The sequence below is a fragment of the Wyeomyia smithii genome, chromosome 3 (assembly GCF_029784165.1).
Source record: "Wyeomyia smithii strain HCP4-BCI-WySm-NY-G18 chromosome 3, ASM2978416v1, whole genome shotgun sequence".
NCBI classification, from domain to species: Eukaryota; Metazoa; Arthropoda; class Insecta; order Diptera; family Culicidae; genus Wyeomyia; species Wyeomyia smithii.
The window spans coordinates 121,526,432-121,548,662 of record NC_073696.1 but is presented as its reverse complement, the minus strand read 5'-3'; the positions used below and the strand labels follow the sequence as shown (position 1 = coordinate 121,548,662).

The 22,231-nt window shown below is 39.1% G+C and overlaps 1 protein-coding gene across 4 annotated transcripts in view; it reads left to right on the top strand.

Moving 5' to 3' along the window:
- The first annotated feature begins 3,825 nt into the window (after window positions 1-3,825).
- Window positions 3,826-22,231, top strand: part of LOC129726932 (voltage-dependent calcium channel subunit alpha-2/delta-4) — a 132,276-nt gene continuing 113,870 nt past the window's right edge. For 3 of the 4 annotated variants that reach the window (XM_055684209.1, XM_055684208.1, XM_055684207.1), the window contains exon 1: window positions 3,827-5,665. In XM_055684209.1, coding sequence (XP_055540184.1) covers window positions 5,541-5,665 — 125 coding nt within the window. In that variant the 5' untranslated portion in view covers window positions 3,827-5,540. Of the gene's footprint in view, window positions 5,666-22,231 lie in introns of all 4 variants that reach the window. The other variant, XM_055684206.1, reaches the window with a different exon arrangement.

Sequence of the window (22,231 nt, the reverse complement as noted above, 5' to 3'; positions counted from 1 at the left end):
TCGGATGAGAAGCCACCATCATTACACTTTTAGTCAATTATACACCTCTGTTACCCATATTCGGTTCCAAAAAGGACATCCCAGTGTAACTGCATCATGTTCGGTAAGCGGCTGGTAATCTCACGTGATCTCCCAAAGGGTTACCTCAACCTGAATCGTGGTCATCCCTAAATCCAGCGTAAAAAGGCAACTGTGCGAAGTTTTGTGTACTATCGATGATGATATTGTTGCGCAGGTTAGTACATGCCGGAACTGTGCAGCTGCGACACGTAGTCTACCTAGGCTACTGGTTTAAGCCCTTGGCAACGTGTCCTGGTAGACTAAGCGGGATAATATTATCTCACAAATGGTGTCCTAATAGCTGTTTCTGAACGCCTTGCTTATCCTCACATTGATTGGTAATTCTTAGAATCCTCTCCAATTGTAAATTATGCCATAGAGTCCTTCAACTGCACTTTCAATTAAGAAAAACCCCCATTGGTCTAATATCCGCCTTCGTTATCTCAAGATGCAGCGCTCCGTTGCGTTGCGAAATTATTAAAGTGTGTAGCCCGCTTCCGAAGCTGCTCTTGTGCGATGGTTCGGATTCTGCTTGATAAATCGATAAATCGTGAAGATAGAGGTGGATATTTTCAGTCAATGCCGTCCCAAAAACTTCTGTAAGCATTCAGAAATGTAATATCATCTCCTTCTATCGGACAACGAAGCCAATCTTGTTCGAATATACTATGTCCGGTCAGTTTCTATCGAGAGTGACACAAATTCAAGATCTTGGAGTTATTTATTCCAAAGCTTCTGGTTCACTAGAATTGCTCTAAGATTCCTCCCTTAGCACAACCCCGTCAAATCTGCCAGCCTACACTGAACGCTGTTGGCTTCTAGGAATGCAAACTTTTGAGCCACAATGTGCGGCTGCGGCAAGAAGTCCACCTTAGCTACTGTTGTGAGCCCTTGGCAGCTTGTCCATGTAGACTACTCGGGGTCACTAGAAAGGGATAGTTTCCTGCTTGTGATGGACGCCTATTCGAACCAGTTCTACGAGATCCGTTACTACTATCACGATCCTGCACTGCGTTTTCGCTTGCCTTGGAATGTCTTAAACCAGTGACAACGTGTCCTCTCGAAAACGACATTGATCACGTCACCATATTATCCGTTACCATTTTCAACATCGTCCGATTTCTTCTTGGCAGATCCTGCTATACCTTTGTCTTCGTGAGATCTCAGATAACCCCAGAGTGATGCGTACCAGCTTCACTGAAGAACAAGATGTTGTGAGCAACTGGATCGGCAACACGGTTGTCACCTGGCTCACCACCTGTAGTTATGCTGCCGCAGGGCTCGACGTTAGTAACGAGATAGCGACGAACTACTACCAAAGACGAGCAATAACAAGACACACAGCTTCCTGAAAGGGACTAGGGACTGTTAACAATGTCGAAGTGCTTTTAACGCGTCCAAGAAACATGAACTGTGTCTGTGTGCGTGTTATCGGTTTGACACGTTTGACAAGACATTCACGTAAGTGTTATGCCCGTATTTGACAATTCATGCACATTACACACATTACTGATTACACTGGTAAACACAGATTTTGCCATAGAGCTCAAACTGGAAAAAAAGATTATAGTTTTTTAACCATATTGGTGTGAATTTTGGTGTTCATAGAAAAAATAAATTTTTCTACTAGATGTAGTTTGTACATGTCAGAATAGTTGTAAAAAATAACATTTTGGAGGCAAAAATGTTGCAAAGTTAAAGGTACCGTCTGCCGGGGTGAGACTAGGCCACGAGGGTAAGATTGAGCCGAAACGGGAAATGTTTGTATGTGAAAATATTTGAGATTTCTAGTACCTAATGCCTCAAACTCAATACTATATGAGACACGACATATCTATTCACAACTTGAAATGGAACATAGATAATATTGGTTTGCTGTTTTACTTGAATAATGTTTCAAAGTACAGGCTGAAAAACATGCGCAAATAACGTTGCCAAAAATGTCCCATGCAAACCCACCCGATCAAGACATTACATCAACTCACTACTCAAATGGTACGTTGGGATGTCGCCTGCCTGTACTTTTCGACCTACTCTGGGTTGACTTTGTGCCAAGCTATAATGAACGGTGCAATTCCGCAGAATTCACATTCACGACAAAATTATATCAGTATACACCAAAACATTTGCATTGTTTACATAGGGTATGTTTTCTATCTATGGTATCACACTGGGGTCTTTTTTTACGCGGTGGATTGAATTTATTTAATCCCGTTCAAAAATAATCTTCCGAATCTCGTGAAAATAATCGGCGTTATTGTAGAAAAATCGCGTATAAAAAACGCATAAAAATAATCCGCGTAAAAAAACCCACTTAATTTGAAATAATGACTAAAAGCTTGAGAACTGTAAACGAACAACTGAGCATGGAAAATTACAATGACTGATATTATTTATGGAATGTAACAAAAATTTGTACACCTATTCTACATAAACTGATGACTTTTAAAGCGACGAAGGAGGGTTGTGGTTACGTGTCCAGCGGATGCTTCCCAATGTAATATACAGTGGTCAATGACAAATAATAATTGACAAGAAAAGTCTTCTGAGGCTTTAGATCCTACCATACATACAGCCCCTGAATAGTCCACGTTATTTATGGTCGTCCCTGTATTTACTGTTTTATAATGATATTCATGTGAATTATTCGTAGATACACTACTGTTCATTTTTCAGGTGTTAAACTCAACATTTTGTTTTTGGCACAATGTCACCCCATAGAAGGGGTGAGATTAGGTCAAAGTTCATGTATCTTTAGCAAAATTATTGTTTATTGTAACTTAACCATATTTGCGGTAGTTGTTAACAAAACATTAAAGCATGCATTGACGTATTTTGGATCAAATTCATTGCTCAAGTGTATGCGTCACAAGCTTAGGAACAAAACAGGAACATTTTTTGGCACAATCTCACCGCAGCAGACGGTATTCTGATGTTTTCTCATAAAAAATCGTGGTTAACATTATCGTTTTTAAAACTCAAATTGAATGTTTTTAATTATTCTACAGTTCGTTTTTTGACACCTAATTTCTAAGTGCTTTAGTGCATAACCTCAATATACGTTTAAAACGGTAATGTATCTAGTAGAAATTTTTCTCAGCTTTAAAATTAAAATAATGAAATTACTCTAAGTGGTATACGCTTAACTTAAAGTTAGAGTCACTTTATGGAATTTATTCATACAGTATCCAAAAAACTTAAAAGTTAAATAACTCAGGGTAGAATAACGTTAGGGCATATACGTAGAAAAGTTTTTTTTTCATCAAATTTAGCCCTTTATCAGCTTCTGCAATACTCTCAACAAGGAACTAATTTCCCTGTGTACATCAACCTACGCTTCAGTTTAGCTCTATTAAAAAATAATTTATCCATACTGCTGTAATCTTGTTTGTGGAGCGTAGTAACTATAAATTGGGAGTAAATCAAATCACGACTGAAAAGTTTGCATCTCTAAAAGCCCCTCGTACTTCGATATCACTTCTTCGTCCTATTGAGGTATCAACGTCCTCGAAGCTAACTGTCAGTTGCACTGATGTCGAACACGGGCATACTTTCGAAACTCGGGAAGGGCCGCTACTGGAGGACATGCGCTATGCGGTCATATTACTCTCTCGCGTGCTCCTCGAAGGGGGGTTTACCAGCCTCTGTGGCTCTACAGCATGTAAGGCGGTTGAGTGGAGCATCGACTCTCTCATGCTCTTCGTGTGTATACACTACTAGACGGTATAATAGTGAACATAGTATTTCCAAATTTCTCGTATCCTGGTGTCACACTCCTTACTCGATGCTATACGATATCGGAGAGCCGCCGTCGTTGTCGCCGTCGCCAGGAAGCGGAGTCGGGAAATGGGCAAAGAGGACACAGGATTTGCCACACACTTTTCGAGGCGCGATAAACGGGAAGGTTGAGTAATAGGATGGAGCTCTGCGTTCGTAGTGCACAAGTTTTGTAGGAAAAAATTTTCTTCGCGCTTGAGAAGGAAGAAAAAACGTTATTAAAATTTGTTTTTTTTTTTCGGAAGTAAAACCTATCTGATAAGTAGTAAAATAGTTCAATCATTGTGTTACGCAGTAATTTCGGCAGATTTGTTCTCTGTTCGCCAAAGGCATAAGAAGTAGCAAAGTGAACCCGAACGCGGAGACGAGTGAAAAAATTTTCGTATAAAGTAAAAATTTTTCGGGCGCGAGTGAACCAAAAATCGAATCAAACCAAAAACGCCGAGAAGTGGAGAAAATTAGCATAATATGCTTTGGGTAAATCATGGCGTGAGAGATCTTAGCCGTTCCCAAGTAAATGCAGTTTTGGCCTTGAAGTGTGACCTGTTCCAGAGTTCGGATATATGAAAGCGTATGGCTATGCAAAAAAAATTATCAACATACAACTAATGTTTTCGCAATTTAGCAACATACTACAGCAGTGGCGATTCGTTAGAAAAAATCAACTATTTGCCTGCTACTATTGAATGTTTTTATATAGTTTCGTTTGAAATAGTGAAAAGTTGCTAAAGGACTTTACGGTTCTTTGGTCCGTCCTTGGAGTTACACAAAGTGGTCCACCTTTTTTGGAAACTAAAACAATACCCACAATATTTGCTTTGCTATATGTAGGACTTTTTCCGACTGCAGCGGGTTTTCTTAGGCGTGAAGCATTAAGTTTAAAAGGAATATCGTGCGGATTATCAGCAAGAGCGAAACATGTATAAAGGGAAAAATAAACGAAAAAGGCAAACATGAGTAACGTGCTTGAACAGAACAATTAGAATAATTAATTGAAGTGTACATTGCAGTCGAATTAAAACCATTCGTAATGTTTAAAAAAGATATTATGCTAGAATAATTAAATTTTCTTTCTGACAAGAAAAGGGTAGTTAAAGTCTCACCCCCCTGCTGGTGTGCAATTTTGGTGTGAAATTTTCGGTACGACACGCGCTGGTCAAGTGTGTTGGTGTTCGTGTGTGCAGCTGCGCTCCCCTGCTCGCTAGTGTTGGTGTTCACAAAAAAGCTCTTCGTGTACCACCCAAAACCGCACCGTTGGATACCACCCTTGCTGCTAGTGCTGCCGTAGGAAAAGCGGCAGTTGCAGCAGTGCTCATACGCGCCTACCAAGGGAGGTGCAAAAATGTCAGTACTACTCTACCCGTTTCCACCGTATTTGATGGTGTAATTTATATTTAAATCGAATATTTTATTGATATACAACCCTAAAAGAGCGCGAAAGGCAGTGAAAGCTTTGACCCAGCAAGTCGGGCAGTGATTTTTTTTTCGCCCATTCCACCCACCAGTGACATCCAGCGGCCAGTGATACCTATTTTCATTTGTTCCGAGAGTGTAGCAAACTGTGTAGCAAGTGCAAAAAGCGTGGAATATACACCCATAAAACAAGAAGATAAATAAATCATAAAACTCGAGCCAAGAAGACAAAATTTCATAGCTGCGGCGAAAAACAGCATATCGAATATCCATCTTGGGAAAACAACAGAATGATGGATCATCCAAGAAAACGACGTACAAGGCGTCGTTTATTGACCGGGATAATGGCGTTTGTCTTTCTCGTAGCGATTCAGCTGGCGGCTGGCGATCCGGACGAGGATATCCCCCATAACGAGTAAGTATCCACGTTAGGTCGCTTTTGTTTCGTTCGAGGAAAGTATATTTCCTGAACTGCGTTCTGTTCAATAAAATCGATTTATCTACAGTACGTGAGGTGAGTGGGCTTTGAAAAGGTGAAAGCGAACGTATGATAGATTAGCAATTTCGAAATTCTAGCATTGTCATTTCAGTATGTCACGTTGAAGGAACTGCTTTCTGGGTTGCAGGAGGGGGGGAGCCAGCTATGAAGTCGTTGCGGCTCAAACTAGAAATGCAATAATGAATGTTGCTCACTCGTGAACACAGGTAAAGAACAATAAAATGATCGATGAAGAGTGTGGGTTTAAATTCGTTCAATAAAATCCGTCACACTGCACGATATATTGCGGTCTTTTGGGTTGTTCGAAACAGCTTCAGTGCATGTTGTTGTATGCTCCAACTAAGAGTTGATAAAAAAAAATTCAACCCTAACCCCTAACCCTAACTTACGACCCGTTAATCAACAGACCGGCGCCAATGGCTTAACTTTCTTATGCGTTGGAAGGCGTGATTCCAATGATTTCGCCTCAGAAAACCTCCCGGTGTCGGATAGGATTATATATAGACCTGTTGGGCCACGCCATCCCATAACTATCCGGCCAACCGGCGTCAACCAACTCGGAGATAAACTACGCTAGGCCCCTACCAATGATACAGTTTTGCCGACTACATTTGAATTAACGTTTTTTGAAAAGAATAATTAGCACTTAAGCAGGCGGAGGTACGGGGTATAATATTTTATTTCAGTGGCAATTATTTTGTTCAATAATTTTTCTTTACAAATGTTTTTTTTGATAACTTTTATTCAGCATATGTTCTACAGGACCTGTAGAAAGATACCATAATTCTTTTGATGCTTGGGGGGTAGAAAAACCGCGTAAAAAGATTTCAGTGCATTTAAATGAGTTTTCTCAGTATGACGAAAATGTTTTCAAAATAAATTCCCTGATTTTCCCTGATATTCCCTAAAACATATTCTCAATTTACCTGATATTTTTCAGCATTCAAAACAAAAAAATGTAACGTAGATAAACGCAACTCAGATACCCCGATGAAAAAAGTATTCTTTCGGATACGAAATCAAAAATTCGTTTTATCGCTAAAATGCCGTTTGAAAAAGAATCGCATCACGATAAAAAATGATCAAACTGTTTTTCTGCTTTTTCTGATATTCCCTGACATTCCCTGATTTCCCAGATTGAAGATTGTATTTCATGACATTCTTAGATTTTCTAGGATTTCGCCATCCTGTTTCTATTTGTTTTTGTGTACTTATAGCACCTACGTTTTTTGAGTCAATGAGAAAAAAGTTTTCCTAAAACTCAAAAAAGTTGCCCCAAAAAGATTGAAGCTTTGTAACTATTCATGTGATTTTTGATGCCCCTAGTAAATGTGGAAGTGCGCCAAAAAGCCGCAGAGTAATTACTCGGCAGGTTTGTCTAGTCTTTATTTACTTACGGGAAAACTCATCTAAGTTTGTGGAAAAGTTATCTAGGTATATAAAGGGGCACCAAAATTTACATGAATGGTCAAAAAGCTATAATCTTGTTTTTGTTTCCAGTTTGAGATCTAGAGTAAAACCTGTGTTTACCAGTGTTATCTTTTCGTACACTTCATAGTAACTTGTCATTCTAGAACTTCTAGTAGCACCAAGTGCTCCGCGGAGAACAATATGGGAACGTTTATTAGATTCCTCCAGGGGACTGGTGTGGCTGTCAAACATTGCTTTGCCTGTGGCTTACATTATTCATCTATCAGTCTTTGATTCCTCATTCTTCACTGAAATAGAGTAAACATTCTATAATTGCCAATGCACTTATTTGTGAAAAAATAAGTTTATAGATATAAAAATCAAGACTTTTTTTATTTGCAGTACATTGAGCACTTTCAATAAATAAGAAGTTTTGCGTAAGCATTACAAATGGAATCTTGGCAATGTTTTGACGTTCACACTACCTTGGATTCTTCTCCTTGTAACGAGCTGTCGTATTCTGATAAAATAATTCACCCGCATCGTTGACGGTTACGCAAAAAATTTGCTGAAAATCCAATCAAATGATCTTCACAGTTCCTTTATTGAAGCGGGAATTAAAATCAAACAGCAACCATTATGAAATGAAAGCGGGAATTAAAATCAAACAGCAACCATTAATTAATGAAACAACAAAATTGATCCGAGAGCGTACTTTTCGGAGCCGGTTTCTTTCCTGCACAATGTCACCCCAGCTCAATGTAGTTCAACGTCAGCCTTGAAATATTTAATTTGGCCTCGAAAAAACAATTTGTTGTTGAATTTAATATCGGGTATGATGCTGATCGCATCTCTGTGATCCTCGACAGAGGCACTTTTTTGATAACACAGTGCTAAGGGGCTGGACAGCTTTCTTCTGTGTACAGGCCCGTAGCTACCGGGGGGGCTAGGGGGGTCTTAGTCCCCCCCACGCGTTTTCATTGCCCCACCACGCACTTTTCTCATATATCTGATTGATACTAGGTAAAAAACCAAATGAAAAATCTGAAATATGACCAATAAGCATTATTGAATAGTCTCCAGTAGTAGTTCATTAAATCTCAAAAGAACCATGTTTAAATTCCAACAATCAAAACGGTCGAACTCATATGACAAAAAGGTTAAATTACTTAATCTTTTGGTGAGCCCGCTTGATTCGCGGCGAAGTTGAAACTGACGATCCGCATACTTCCGTTTTGGATGTCCGGACCAGCGTCTGGGAGTGAAAATGTCAGTTTTTTTAAATGTGTCATTTTAATGAGAGAACCAATCACAGTTTTATATGTTTGATTATATAAGAACAATGCAAAACAAGTTTTGTTGCAAAATTTGACCAGCTTTTTCAGAAGTTTTTACTGTCCACTTTTTGATTTCTTGGATTGAACAAATCGTAGGCAAAAAATGACACACAAGACTAGTTTTTTCAAATATTCAATATTCAGACAGTATCTAAACTTCCTGCAGTGTGCTTCTTGTGATTCATGTTCATGTTCAGTTCAATTTATTTTGGCCGGACTTTTTCACACCTCGGAAGCATAACCCAGTCCGTTAACTAGCCCGGACAACTATGTTACAGTTCGGTCCAAAATAAATCCGGACATAAACATTGATCAAACAATGCGAATCGTCATTTTTAAAATTTGGGCTAACGGTTGAATCGCTCCATTCTTTCTTCGCGAATAGAATCTCTCAGTATCGTCGATTTTTAATTAGGCGACCCTCGAAGATGGGTTTTTGACGCTGTAATTCCTCCAATGCATTTATTGTTTCAGATTATAACTTCTTAGAACTCTCTTCTGTTTGTAGTTGCTCGAACGTTGTGTAAATGGCTCTAATAAGTGTCATAGAATCTTTGTCTTCCATCACCCGTCCTTGCATTGCTTCTCTTGCTGATTTGATCATTTATTTAATGAATAATGAATTGGTCGAATAGCGGGCTCGTCACTGTAAGGCAGAAATTATAAAGTTTTTATCCCTGCTTTTTTTTTCAACGATACGCACATTCGCAGCTTGGTTTTTTTTTCGGAATATATACCCGGAAAACCAGATTTTCGGAAATAAGAAAATTCTTACGGGACACTACTAACACTTGTTTGAAAATATCTCGCGTAATTTTTAAAAAGGACCTAAGTAACAACGAGAGATTCTCTCCTCTTTTTCTTTGTTTCGTTAATTACGTCGTCATTATAAATAATTTCCAAGCTTTCGTCCCCTTAATCGAGAGATTGTAATACTGTCTTGCTTACTATGCATTGAGCGTTATGAAATATGGAAAATATAACATAGTTATTGATCAAAGAGAAAGTAAATAAAGAGAGTCTCTCAATGTTAGATAGGTCCTTTTGAAAAATTACGCGAGATATATGGATGACCTTCTGAATTTTTTGCTGCTAAAACTATCGACATAGGAGGAAAACTGCAAAACTTATAAGAATTTTAATTTGTGAGTACCCGGGTACTCCGTTGGACGCATAGAGGTACTTTTTTGTCGAGCACATAACGGTTTTAAACGGCTTTCCCTACAAAAAAACGTTTAATTAAAAAAAAATCTCTGCCCCCCACGCAAAACGGAGTACCTACGGCTCTGTCTGTGTAATGTCCACGGTCCATACAAAATTTTTAGAATTTATATGGGCAGTTGTCCACGGATCCCCGTTGAAAATCTGTCCACGTGGAATGTGGAAAGTCCCTAACACAGTGGAGACCGTCCTAGTGGCCACCCCTAGTAAACCGATTGGGTTGAACAGAAGTAGGCTCTTATTTAGTACAAAGAGCGCGTTCCCGGTTTACTAGGCATATGATTTTGTAGCCCGTGTTAGGGGAAAAGAGCAGTAAACGGCCAGTCGGAATAATCGAAATCTGCGTTTTAACAAGGCTTGACCATTTTCACTAGTACAGTGTTTGCAAAAATATGGCTTGACAACTTTCGAGGCTTGATTATGCGTTTTAGTGTCGTATGGGAACAGATAACATATTGTGCCGTACTCAGTTACGCAACATTTTATTACGCTGCTGTTGGGTGTTGCATATCGCTGAAGAAAAAGAAAATAGAGTTCGTGTACAGACATGGATGCCGATGCCGAATTTACAAGCGTCTTTTGTCAAGGCGTTCCAATATTATGAATAAAGTGTTGTTGAGTTATCAATTTCTCTTAGGATAATTATTACTTTTTGAGCCACCCTAACATGTACAGAGATGCGTAGTAGGAATCGGAACAATGATACAGGCAAACTTCGATATAAGGTACATTTCGATTTTCAAGTTGTACTTTATATCGAATTGTACCTTATAACGAATCATGAAACATTTTCAACAATAGGGCTTCAAATACTTCATTTTGTTGTCATTTGTCTACGTATAGTTTATTTTGGAAATAAAATCCAACTATAAGTGTGAACCAACTTGTTTCAAGCACAATTTGAAACACATAGTTTTTTTGGCGTTCTAGGAGACCTTTAGCCGCGTGTGATAGTTTGTGTCCAAAACGTATGTCATCCAGAAAAAAAAATCGAGCCGTTACGTTATTATCACTAATTTTTTTGCCTTTCTCCTAGAAAGGTATAGCAATCACTTGCAAAACCGAAAGTATAAAAGTGCTCCAAAGGGCCGAATGGCATATATCACTCGACTCAGCTCGACGAGCTGAGCATTTTCTGTATGTATGTGTGTGTGTGTATGTGCAGATTTTTATTCTCACTCACTTTTCTCAGAGATGGCTGGACCGATTTTCATGAAATTAATTGCAAATGAAAGGTCTTGTTGTCTCATAAGATCCTATTGAATTTCATTGTAATCGGATTTTTAGTTTAGAGGTTATGTATCAAAATGTAAAACTCATGAAACATCATTATCTCAGAAACTACACAACCGGTTCGAACAAAATTGATTTCAAATGAACGGGCTACCTGAAATACCCTTAACTTTTGAATTTCATAAAGATTGAACTTGTGGTTCAAAAGTTATGACAAGAAACGTGTTTTGAAGACTACATAAACTCACTCACTTTTCTCAGAGATGGCTGACCCGATTTCCACAAAATTAGTGTTAAGTAATAAGTCTAGCTGCCTCGTAACACCCTATTGAATTTTACTGTAATCGGACCGTAACTTCGTCTGTAAAGTACCAAAATGTGAAAATCATGAAACTTCATTATCTCAGAAACTACACAACCGATTTGATCAATATTATTATCAGATGAGCGGGCTAGTTAAGGGTTAACTAATGAATTATGATTGAACTCGTGGTTTCAAAGTTTGGCTGCCCTACACGTTCCCATTTCATTTGATTATAATTGAACTTAAGCCACCGTTATGCATTAAATTGTTAATAAAACAACGAATGTCTATTATTTCAAAGATTACATGACTTATTTGAACATAACTAGTGTCATACGAATGAGTCCTCTCTCAAATTTACAAATAACAAACTTCATAACAATTTGATATGTGGCTCAAAAATTATGTAAAGAAAAGGAATTCAAAGGCTATTTAAAACTATACCTGCTTTGATTGATATATGTGGTCTCCACTACTATTTACTATTACTATTTGAACGTTTGGTACTATTTGAACGTTCCAAATTCATTGATTCCTTGCGATGCGTTTAAAGTCTGCAAACGCACGACGAATTGGCCATAGGATATGATGAAAGTCAAAAGACAAATCGTTTGAAATGATTGGTTTTATCGAAATGACAACATCCTCGACTTTTGGCTTCTGTACATCACCCTAATTCTGAATATATTCATATTGGGTGGTATTCGGTCATTTTCAGCAAAATTTCTGGCATCAATCTGACACCGGCAATACTCATATTGGGAGGTATTTAGTTATTTTGGTTGTTTTCCAGTAACTAACAGTGGTCGTCTTTAAATTCAAAATGGTGTCAAGGGAGAATGTTTGGTTTCTATGCATCATCTCGATTACGGAAATATCCATGTTGAGTATTATTTGGTCATTTTCGACTGTTTCCTATAAGTTGCCATTTAGCGATTCAAAATGGTGCCTGAGGTCAATTGTTAGCTCATTGCATCATTCTGGTTCCAGAGATACTCATATTGGATGGTATTTGGTTATTTTAGGCTGTTTTTCACAAACCGGAAGTCGCCATCTTGGATTTCGAAATGATATTTAAGATAATTTCTGGCCTCTGAGCGTCATTATGGTTGAAGAAACACCCACATTGGGTGTAATTCGATCATTTTCCGCTGTTTCCCAGGAACCGGAAGTCGCCAACCTAGAATCCAAAATGGGGTCTTTGAACGATTTCAGCTGCTGTGTATCATTCTAGATCCGGAGATACTCATGTTAGACGGGATTCGGCCATTTCTGGCTGTTTTCCAGAAACCACAAGTTGCCATCCTACAATTCATAACGGTGTCTGAAGTCGATTTGTAGCTCCAGTGCATCATTACGATTCCGAAAATACCCCTTTTCTGGGTGGTATTTGGTCATTTGCCGCTGTTTTTCCGAAACCGGAGGTCGCCATCTTAGAATTCAAAATGGTATCTGTGGTCGAATTTAGCTCCTGTGTATCTTTCTTTATCCGGATATTATTAGATTGGGTGGAAATCGTCCGTTTTTGGCTGTTTTCCAGAAACCGGAAGTTGCTATCTTACAATCCAAAATGTTGCCTGAGGTCGATTATGGAACATATTTGTTACCACTAAACACATTTCCCTGCCAAACATGGTTCCATTTAGTTGATTAGTTCGCGAGATGTGCAGAAATTTGTGCAGAAACATGTGCTTCCATAAGAGGGAGGGGCGTCGAACCATTATGGACATATTTATTACCCTTTAAAACATCCACATGCCAAATTCGGTTTCATTTGCTTGGTTTGTTCTTGAGTTGTGCAGAAATGTATGTTTCATTTGTATTGGACCCCTCCTTTCCAGAAGTTGGAGGGGTCTCAAACTATCATAGGAACCTTTATCGGGACCAAAAACCCCTACATACAAATTTTCACGTCGATCGGTTCGGTAGTTTTCGAGCCTATATGGATCAAACAGACAGACAGACCGGACTGCATTTTTATATGTATAGATTACAACATCAATATTTTAGAACCTAAAGAGTGAAAATACATTTATTGGATTGAAGCGTTCATGTAAATCTATATTTACAAATAAAAGTTTGAATGAGAAAGGCTGGGTCTGACCGCTAGGTGGATTAATTTAGGTTTTTCAACATTAATTTACATTCATACAGACTTTTTATTTAAACTGCTTTTTTTTCCTTCTCGTTGTTATATATTTTTTGGTCCGATGTATAAACACCGAGAATATCTGCTTACAGGTTGACAACTTTTTCAATAATTTCCTCGTCCTTCAGGATTTTGGAATCTGCATTTTCTTCATTGCATTTAAATATGATCGTTTGAACTAACTTTTTTTTACACATAAGGGTGGCCTAAAGTTGCACTTTGCACACTGGTTCAAAAAGTGAAACACGTGATCGTCATCCTTTGGACCGTGAAAATGCTTTTGAAATGCTATAGTGTATTCGACAAAGTTTCTGTTTATCTTAAGGGGAAACTATTAATGCAAATAGATTTTTGATTAATCCGCCTAAAAGTGAAATGATTTTATCTTTAATTACTTATCAAATCGAAGTGAAGTTTTTGGCAAAGTTGTAGGTATGCGGAAAAAAATTTAAAAAATACCAATCAACTTTTTTGGGTGTGATTTCAGAGGCCTACTATATTGTGAACATTTTTTCATATTTGAGAAATACACCATTCTAGAGCAGGGGCCTAGTGTGGTTGGTAACCTCTCCGCCAACCACGCTCGACGCCAGGGTTCGAATCCCACCGCCGACATAGGTGTCGCTGGTTGTGAGGTGGCGTGATCCACTCACAACCAACCAAACAGGTCTAGATTCAATCCTAGCCGACACCGGGAGATTTTCTGAGGCGAAAAATCTCTGGGATCACGCCTTCCATCGCATGAGGAAGTAAAGCCGTTGGCGCCGGTCTGTTAATAAACGAGTTGTGAGTTAGGGTCCTGGGTGGAGTCACCTTCCTGGGCGTCGGTGATTGGCACAACAACAGTGGCGGAACTAGACCGACGGAAAATAAGCGAGAATAAAAAAATACACCATTCTGCCGTACATACCTTGAGGCGTCGTACACAAATTACGCAACGCTAAAAATCTAGATTTCAGACACCCTTCCTCCCCCATATGTAACGATAGGTAACGTTCGGCATGACTCCCTCCCCCCCTAAAATTACGTAACGCTGATCAGCTTGACCATTCTCCGAAATTTTCAATTTCGAGCAAACATCACAGTTACGTAACTGTCACTACAACCCCCCTCCCCCTCTTTACGTAACAATAAGTAACGCAAATTCAACCCCGCTACCCCCTCCCCCCCTTAATACGTTACGTAATTTGTGTACGACGCCTAAGCATATTTCCAACTTTTTCATAGGTTTTATAATTTTTTTGATGAAAAAATGCACTTTTTTTAAACATTTCTAGCAATTCGAGTTTTAATAAAATTTTGTCTTTTAAAATTTCAAACAAATCTTCAGGGATCAAACTTTAAGCTTTTTTTTATTAGCTTCTCCGTTCCCATCCATGTTAAACAACGCTATATCATGTTTTTTCAGCAACAATAAATTTTTCTGACGGGTTCGCAAACTTCCGCTGAGTGTGGAGTATTTTATGGTCACTCCCCAAATGATCATTAGTAACCAGAGACGTTGACAAGATAACCAATACATTATTTATAGAAGTTTCCATACCAATTTCGGAGTTAATTGCAACATAATAAAAATATGTACCTTATATCGAGGTAAAATGTACCTTATATCGAGTGACGCTATATCGAAGGTACTTTATATCGAGAGTTCCTTATATCGAAGTTCCCCTGTATTGTGTTTCACATTAGCAATCGCTAACGGACCATGTATGATATTTAGATATAAGATACGAAAAAATATTACTTCATAAACATCCCCGTTGGTGTGTTAACCAGATACGGCAGAGCCTTTCACTGAAGGAAGTGCTGGCCAATGTACCTACCGCTGATACTACCGCTACCGCGCAAAGGCAGCTTTTTACTAAGGGAAGAACTAGTTGTTCTGCAGCTACCGCTGACGCTAGGTACTGACCATTACCGTTGTTGATACCTGCACCTACTGCTGCTGGTACCCACTGCTATCCGCTACTGCTTAGTTAGAACCATTCCATATTCACTAGTAAACTGATTAGTATGAGCAGAAGCAGGCTCATACATTCCAAAGAGTGAATTCCATCTACTAGATGTTTAGCTCTGTCGACCTTGTTAGGAAAAGCTAGCAACAAGCGACCAATCAGAGGTCGGAAACTGCGTTTAAACAAGAATTGACAATTTTCAATAGTACAATATTTCGAAAAATCAAACTTCTATTTTCTGCATTTGGGCAGATGCACAGAGGATTTTCTAATCAATTACTGCAAGAACAAAGGGAATATTTTTACGGTAGCCAAGCTTCTTGAAAACCGAGTTCTGTGTCAAAAATTACGTTGAAATAAAAAAAAATATTGCAAAGATTACAAATAAGCTGCAGAGGGTCGCCACTTAGGGAACATACTTAAATGACGTAGCATTTTTTTCATGACTTTTAAAACCCCCCTCCCGCCTCGTAGCATTTGGTCACAAAACCTAAACCACCCCTGAAAAAAAAACGTAGCATTCGATTACCCCCCCCCCCCTCCCTTACGCTTCTGAAAAATCGTACAGAAATACAAGTTTTTTACGCGGTTTTTTATACGCGGATTTTTTTACGAGGTTTTTACGCGGATTTTTGAATTAACGCGGGTTTTTTACGCGGATTTTTTAATTAACGCGGTTTTTTACGCGAAACCGCGCTAATTCAAAAAATTTTTCGCGAATTTTCGAATTAACGTGGCTTTTTTTTGTAAGATTTGGACCACTGCGACCATTATTTTGATCTTTTGTGGTATACCTCTTCTTTAGTCTAGGTACTCGTGGCAGACATATCACTATTGATGGAAGTGATCGTCGTTGTCCTATCGCACCCTTTCTCCCAATTAGGCACTGTATTTCGTATGAAATGTATTACCTCATTAGGATTCGCAGACCAGACCTCAAAAGGCTCCAAAGTTCCTTTTCCAAAGGCTCTTATTCTGCGCTGTATTAGTGCACTGCAGTGGCAGAGCAAATGTTCTGCGGTTTCACATTCGAACCCGCAGAGACGACAAATTTCGTCATCTGACTGACCAATTTGTTTCAGGTGATGCTTACTTGGACAGTGTCCTGTAAACAGTCCGGTAATTGTCCTTAGTCCCTTTTTATTTAAACTAAGCAATTGCTGGCTTTTCTTGACGCTTGGTTTTATAAAGCGTTTAGACTGGCGTGGCCCTACTGAGCATCTCCAGTTCTCTTGTATTGTCCTATGTTCCCAGGTTTTCAATTCTGCTTTCAAGGCGCTTGATGACACCCCACAGAACGGTTCTGGGCCAATGAAATCGGTACATGACCCCTGTCTAGCTAACGTATCGGCTTTTTCATTGCCTTCCACTCCGCAGTGACCAGGAACCCAGTATAAACATACTTGGTTCCTTTCTGCCAGTTGTTTCAGTGAAAGGATGCACTCCCATACTAGCTTAGAGGTACATGTGAAGGCTTTTAGTGCTGCTTGGCTATCAGAAAAAATGCATATGTTAGCATGCCTGTATTTCCTAGCCAAACAGACTTGTGCACATTCATAAATTGCAAATATTTCGGCCTGGAACACTGTAGGCCAACGGCCCATTGGTATCGAGATACTTATCCCAGGACCATTTATACCTGCTCCGGTTGAATCATTCATTTTTGAGCCATCTGTGTAAAAGACGACAGAGCCTTGTCGGATGTCCACCTTGTTCCCAAACTTCCCGTTCGGTCTCTATGATTTTGAAAGGTATTTCGAAGTTTGCTTCTGTATTCATCCAATCTTCGATACCTGGTATATGTTTGCTCAGCTGAAAATGTTTGAGGATTGCCAGCTGGCCTGTCTGATCTCCATCAGGTACTTTTTTTAAGGCGTGTTAGTCTCAATGCACTTTTTTCCGCCTCTAGTTGTACTACCTGGTGGAGTGGTAATAGATGCAGAATTGCATCTAAGGCTTTCGACGGAGCACTTTTCATTACTCCTGTAATTGCATTACAAATTAGCCTTTGCAACTTGCCAAGCTTGTTCTGCGTTGACCTTTCTTTTGTTTTAGGCCACCACACTAGCGAGGCATACGTTATTCATGGTCTTATTATTGCCTGGTACAACCAATAGATCATACTTGGCCTTAGACCCCATGTTCTGCCAATAGCTTTGCTACATGCCCAGAGGGCACTCGTAGCTTTACCGATGACATATTCAATATGTGCATTCCAGCTGAGTTTCTGATCTAAAACTACTCCAAGATGTTTAGTCTCAGTGGAAAACTGCAGTGTAGTCTCGCCCAGCTTCAGGCTCTCCAAGTTGTACCTTCTTTTTCGGGTGAAGGGAATAATGGTTGTTTTAGAGGGGTTAATGGTCAGCCCCTCTTGTCTGCACCATTCTAAAGTATAGTTTAGAGCTAACTGCATTCTCTCCGATACTGTACTGTCGAATTTTCCCCTCACAAGAATCACAACATCATCGGCGAATCCGACAACTGCGAAACCTAGCTCAGTTAGGTTTCTAAGTAGCTGGTCTACAACCAATGACCACAGCAAAGGCGATAGAACTCCACCTTGCGGGCATCCCTTAGTTGTGTTCCTTGTAAGGGTAGTATTACCCAATACTGCAGTTATCTCACGACTATTCAGCATGGTTTCAATCCATTGGGTTCGGAACCAGAAACGTTTAAGCGTTTATCTAGTAGAAGACTTAGTCCAGAAAATACCCAACGCCCTCCGAAAGATCCGGAATTACCGTCAAAGAGGACAATTTCAAATACTGGTTTTAGAGCGTCTCGGGTTTTTTCAAAGCCCTTCTTGCTGGTTCACTTAAGGCGGATTTTTGAATTATCGTGTTTTTTTTTACGCGGATTTTTGAATTAACGTGGTTTTTTACGCGGATTTTTGAATTAGTGCCTTGTTTTTACGCGGATTTTCAAATTAACGCGGTTTTTTTACGAGGTAGTATCCCCCGTGTAATAAAAACCCGGCTGTAGTAACATACATACAAAAAATACTTGAAAAAAAAAAAAACCGTGTCTAATTCAACTTATTTACAACTTATAGACTCGTGACTGCTTCTTCTGCTTCGAAGGGCTTGTGTTTTGGTACAAGGAGTAAAGGTGTTTAAACAACTTAGTATGATCCATGTCTGCAGAAAACACAGAAACTATTCCGGAAATGAAACGTTGTAGTTATCACTATTAAAAGCCACAAAAAAGCAACGATGTTTGTATTCAAAACAGATTGTGTGTTTGGAAATCCAAGTGATTGTTTATGTAGCAGAGCTTTTAAAAGATTTCAGAATGCCACAGATAAAAACATTTCGACAGATCTCGCTGCAATACTTTGTGCAATGTTTTAGTGTGTTTTTAGTATACATTTTTCCTGCAAAAAAAAATCAGTCTTTAAAAAAAATGCTACGTCGATTTTACTAGAACCCCCCCTCCCCCCTTGTCACAGCTTGTCACAAAATGATGATATCCCCCCTCCCCCCCTTAAATGCTACGTCATTTAGGTATGGTCCCTTAGTAGTTTGTTTCAAAACACAAAAAAAAGTTATAAAGAGAAATACCAGAGCAAATAAAAAAATAAGAGCACGTAATACGTGGGGGGCAGAAATCGAGAAAAAGCTGTGGAAGTGTCAAAAACAAAAACAAAAGAGCTGGCTTCGACTGTCACTTTGATCCAGACAAATGGGTGATTACACACGAAAAAAAATCTCACTTGTTCTTGTATTCATTGTTGTTTATTCATGCATCATTGACTTTTTCTGTGAAATTGCAAAAGCCATAAATTCTAAGAAAAATGACTTGGTAGTAAAAATACTTACGCGAATTCACCGGTAGTAATTGATCGAATCAAGCCTCCTCAGCTGGTCTCGAGGTACGATGCTGGCCTAACAAGCCAGTCGTCGTTGGTTCGAATCTTGACTCGGGATCATAGCGCTAGCTCCGCTTTTGTCCTGTACACTTAACGGTTGGCTGCGACGTCTGTGTATAGTAACGGAAAGGTCAAGTTCCGAATCAGAATGTAGCACCCAAGGCTTTGCTTTGAAATTGATCGAATCAGCGATAAATGGCGCTAAATCTTTCTTTAATGGTACCCGACTGACTGTTGTGCTGAGTTGAGAATTTCTATAACAATAAAACAATATAACAATTCCTGAAACACACAATGACATTGCAATTCAACTTTTGCTATATGCACAACCTGTCTGTTGGGGAGAACGTGTCTATTTCAATCACTCAATAACGTGTGTAAACGCTTATGTCTATGGAAAGTAGTTCATGGTCGATACTTGAAACTTTCCTATTGTTATAGTGTCACACTCTGAACGACGTCTCGCAGTGGCAGGAATCATTCGGATTTGCTTGTTGGGTCTAAGTACACATTGGAAAATATATTCCTACTGTTAAGGAATCGCGGCGTGGGAATAAAAGATGTATTGTCACTATACTACAGAGTGCCCCTGAACTTTTGAAGGAGTTTATTTTAGTACTCAATCCTGCCGGTCGTATCAGATTTTTGCCCCAAATCCCCTTTTCGTTTGAGACAAATACGAATATAATAGGAATAATAGTGCCACAGTCGTTTCCTAACTTCTCAGTCTTGATAATCACAAGGTTTTTTTTTATTTTAAATTGCGGTGTCAATGGTTTCTATATATTTAGCATATAGCATACACTAAAGTCGCTTTTTACGCGGGGGATACATGCCGCGCGAAAAAAACCGCGTAAATTCCGGAATCCGCGTGAAAAAAACCGCGTAAATTCCGGAATTTGCGTAAAAAAACGCGTAAGTTCCGGAATCCACGTAAAAAAAAACAGCGTTATTTCTGCATTCCGAATGAAGGGAAACCGAAATCCGCGCAAAAAAAATACCGCGTGAATTCCGGAATCCGCATAAAAAAAACCGTGTAAATTCCGGAATCCGCGTAAAAAAAACGCGTAAAAAGAAACCCGCGTAAAAAAACCTCGTAAAAAGCGACCTTAGTGTATTTGATTGCCTGTGTGTTTCCCGAATCGCCATAAAAGCATGCAGCCCCAGTAAAAAAATTTACAAAGGGCCTGAGCCTTGAAGAACTTAACATGATTTTTGATATCAAAGTTTTGGTTATACGAAAGTTTGAAATATTGAGAAAAAATAGAGCAAATCGGTTAATTTAAAATGTTCTTACTTAAGGTGGAAGTGTATTGAAGCCATAAATGGCCGGCATTGAGCCATCACGTGGTTGACGTCGAATTTTCAAAGGCATACCACTTGGTTATAGTTATTCGAAAGTATTTCGCTCACGCAGGCGAAAGGCTGCGAAAATCTGTACACATTTTGAAAAAGTCTGCGTGAATGTAAGGAAACTTTGACAAAAATCTGCAGAAACTATTAAAATTCTGCAAATATCCGAATCAATGAAAACCTGCACACGGACACTAAAAATCTGCGTTTTGCAGATAAATCTGCACATCTGGTTTTTCTCATGGAAACATAAGATATTATTTTCATTGGTAATGCATCAACTGTTTCCGAGTCTTGTGCCATTGAAAATACGTGGTCGACCACGTGATGGTTTCTACACACTTTACCTGAGAATGCATTGCTTGCCTAACGAACGGGTTTCACGTCGAAATAGAGCAAATTATTTACCATTTAGATGTGCAACCTTGAAATCAAATTTAATATTTTATAACTGGCTGGTATTTACATATTAACTGCAATGCGTAATTACACTTGCTGTGTCATGATATCAATCTTGCAATAAAATAAGTCAATCTTCTAAGGATATATGTAGGCAGGGATTTCCTCATACCAACGTGAATATGTGAATATGCGTGAATATGCGCGCCCCGTACGCATTAGAAGAAATTAATCGACATAGAAGACATAAACGTATATCAACTTATCTGTGCCATAGCCTCTCCTCCGTTTTCCTGAAAATATCCCTTCTAAATATTAAGCTTTAAGATGTGAGCTCCCAGTTTTTAAAGCATATCCTTAGAGATGAAGCTGCTAAACAGACTGAACATCTAATGAAAATATTTCATAATAACGTAACTTTCTGAGTGGAGTTGCAATCCTTTGATATTTTTTTACCTGTCACTTTCACGCGGGCCGTGCGTTTCAAATTTGTAAAACATCGAACAGGTAAACATTTTTGTTCGGGTTAAAATAAGGAAATGTTCCGAACACCTTACTAGCTTTATTGTTTTTTTGGATAGTGTTTTCTTCTAAGCCCTAGTGCTACTATCATTTTCTTAATTTTTTGCATGAAGTATAAATTTGTAATGCAAAATGTTCTGTACTAGGTACAGTAAGCTCTAAAATTTTCGAATTCTGATTTGAATGTCATGCAGAAAAGGTCTTAGGGTATTGTATCCTATTTTCATCTCATTGAGTCGATATTCGCAGAGAATGTATGAATTAAATGCCAATTTTACCCAAAATCATTGAAAAATTAAATAAAATATGCTACACCCTCTTGGGGGGCCAGTCAACAAATTATCCTTAATTTCTTTAACGATAGGAATGATTCTGTTTCTGCATGTGTTAAAAACGAGCACCGCAGTATCCTGATAGTACTAGTTTGACAAGAATCATGCTGCCTCAAAAGGTCCGTGCACTTTCACCGCGCCGTACGGATGATAATGAAGGGCTTTCGGGAGAGGGTGCTTGTCTGTCTAAAGGCTTGAGTACGAGAGGACTACTAACGCTAGTAGTGCAAGCAAACCGCAACCGAGGGCTCTTCTGTTTGGGACACTCCTCGCCGCTTGAGATTGAGTGGTGTAAAAAGGGCCACCAGTGCTACTGGTCCAAAGATAACGGGAAGGGAGATTCTGCTGTCCCGGTCGGTAGTACACATGAAGCAGATGTCAGTCGACGGCACGATGCGG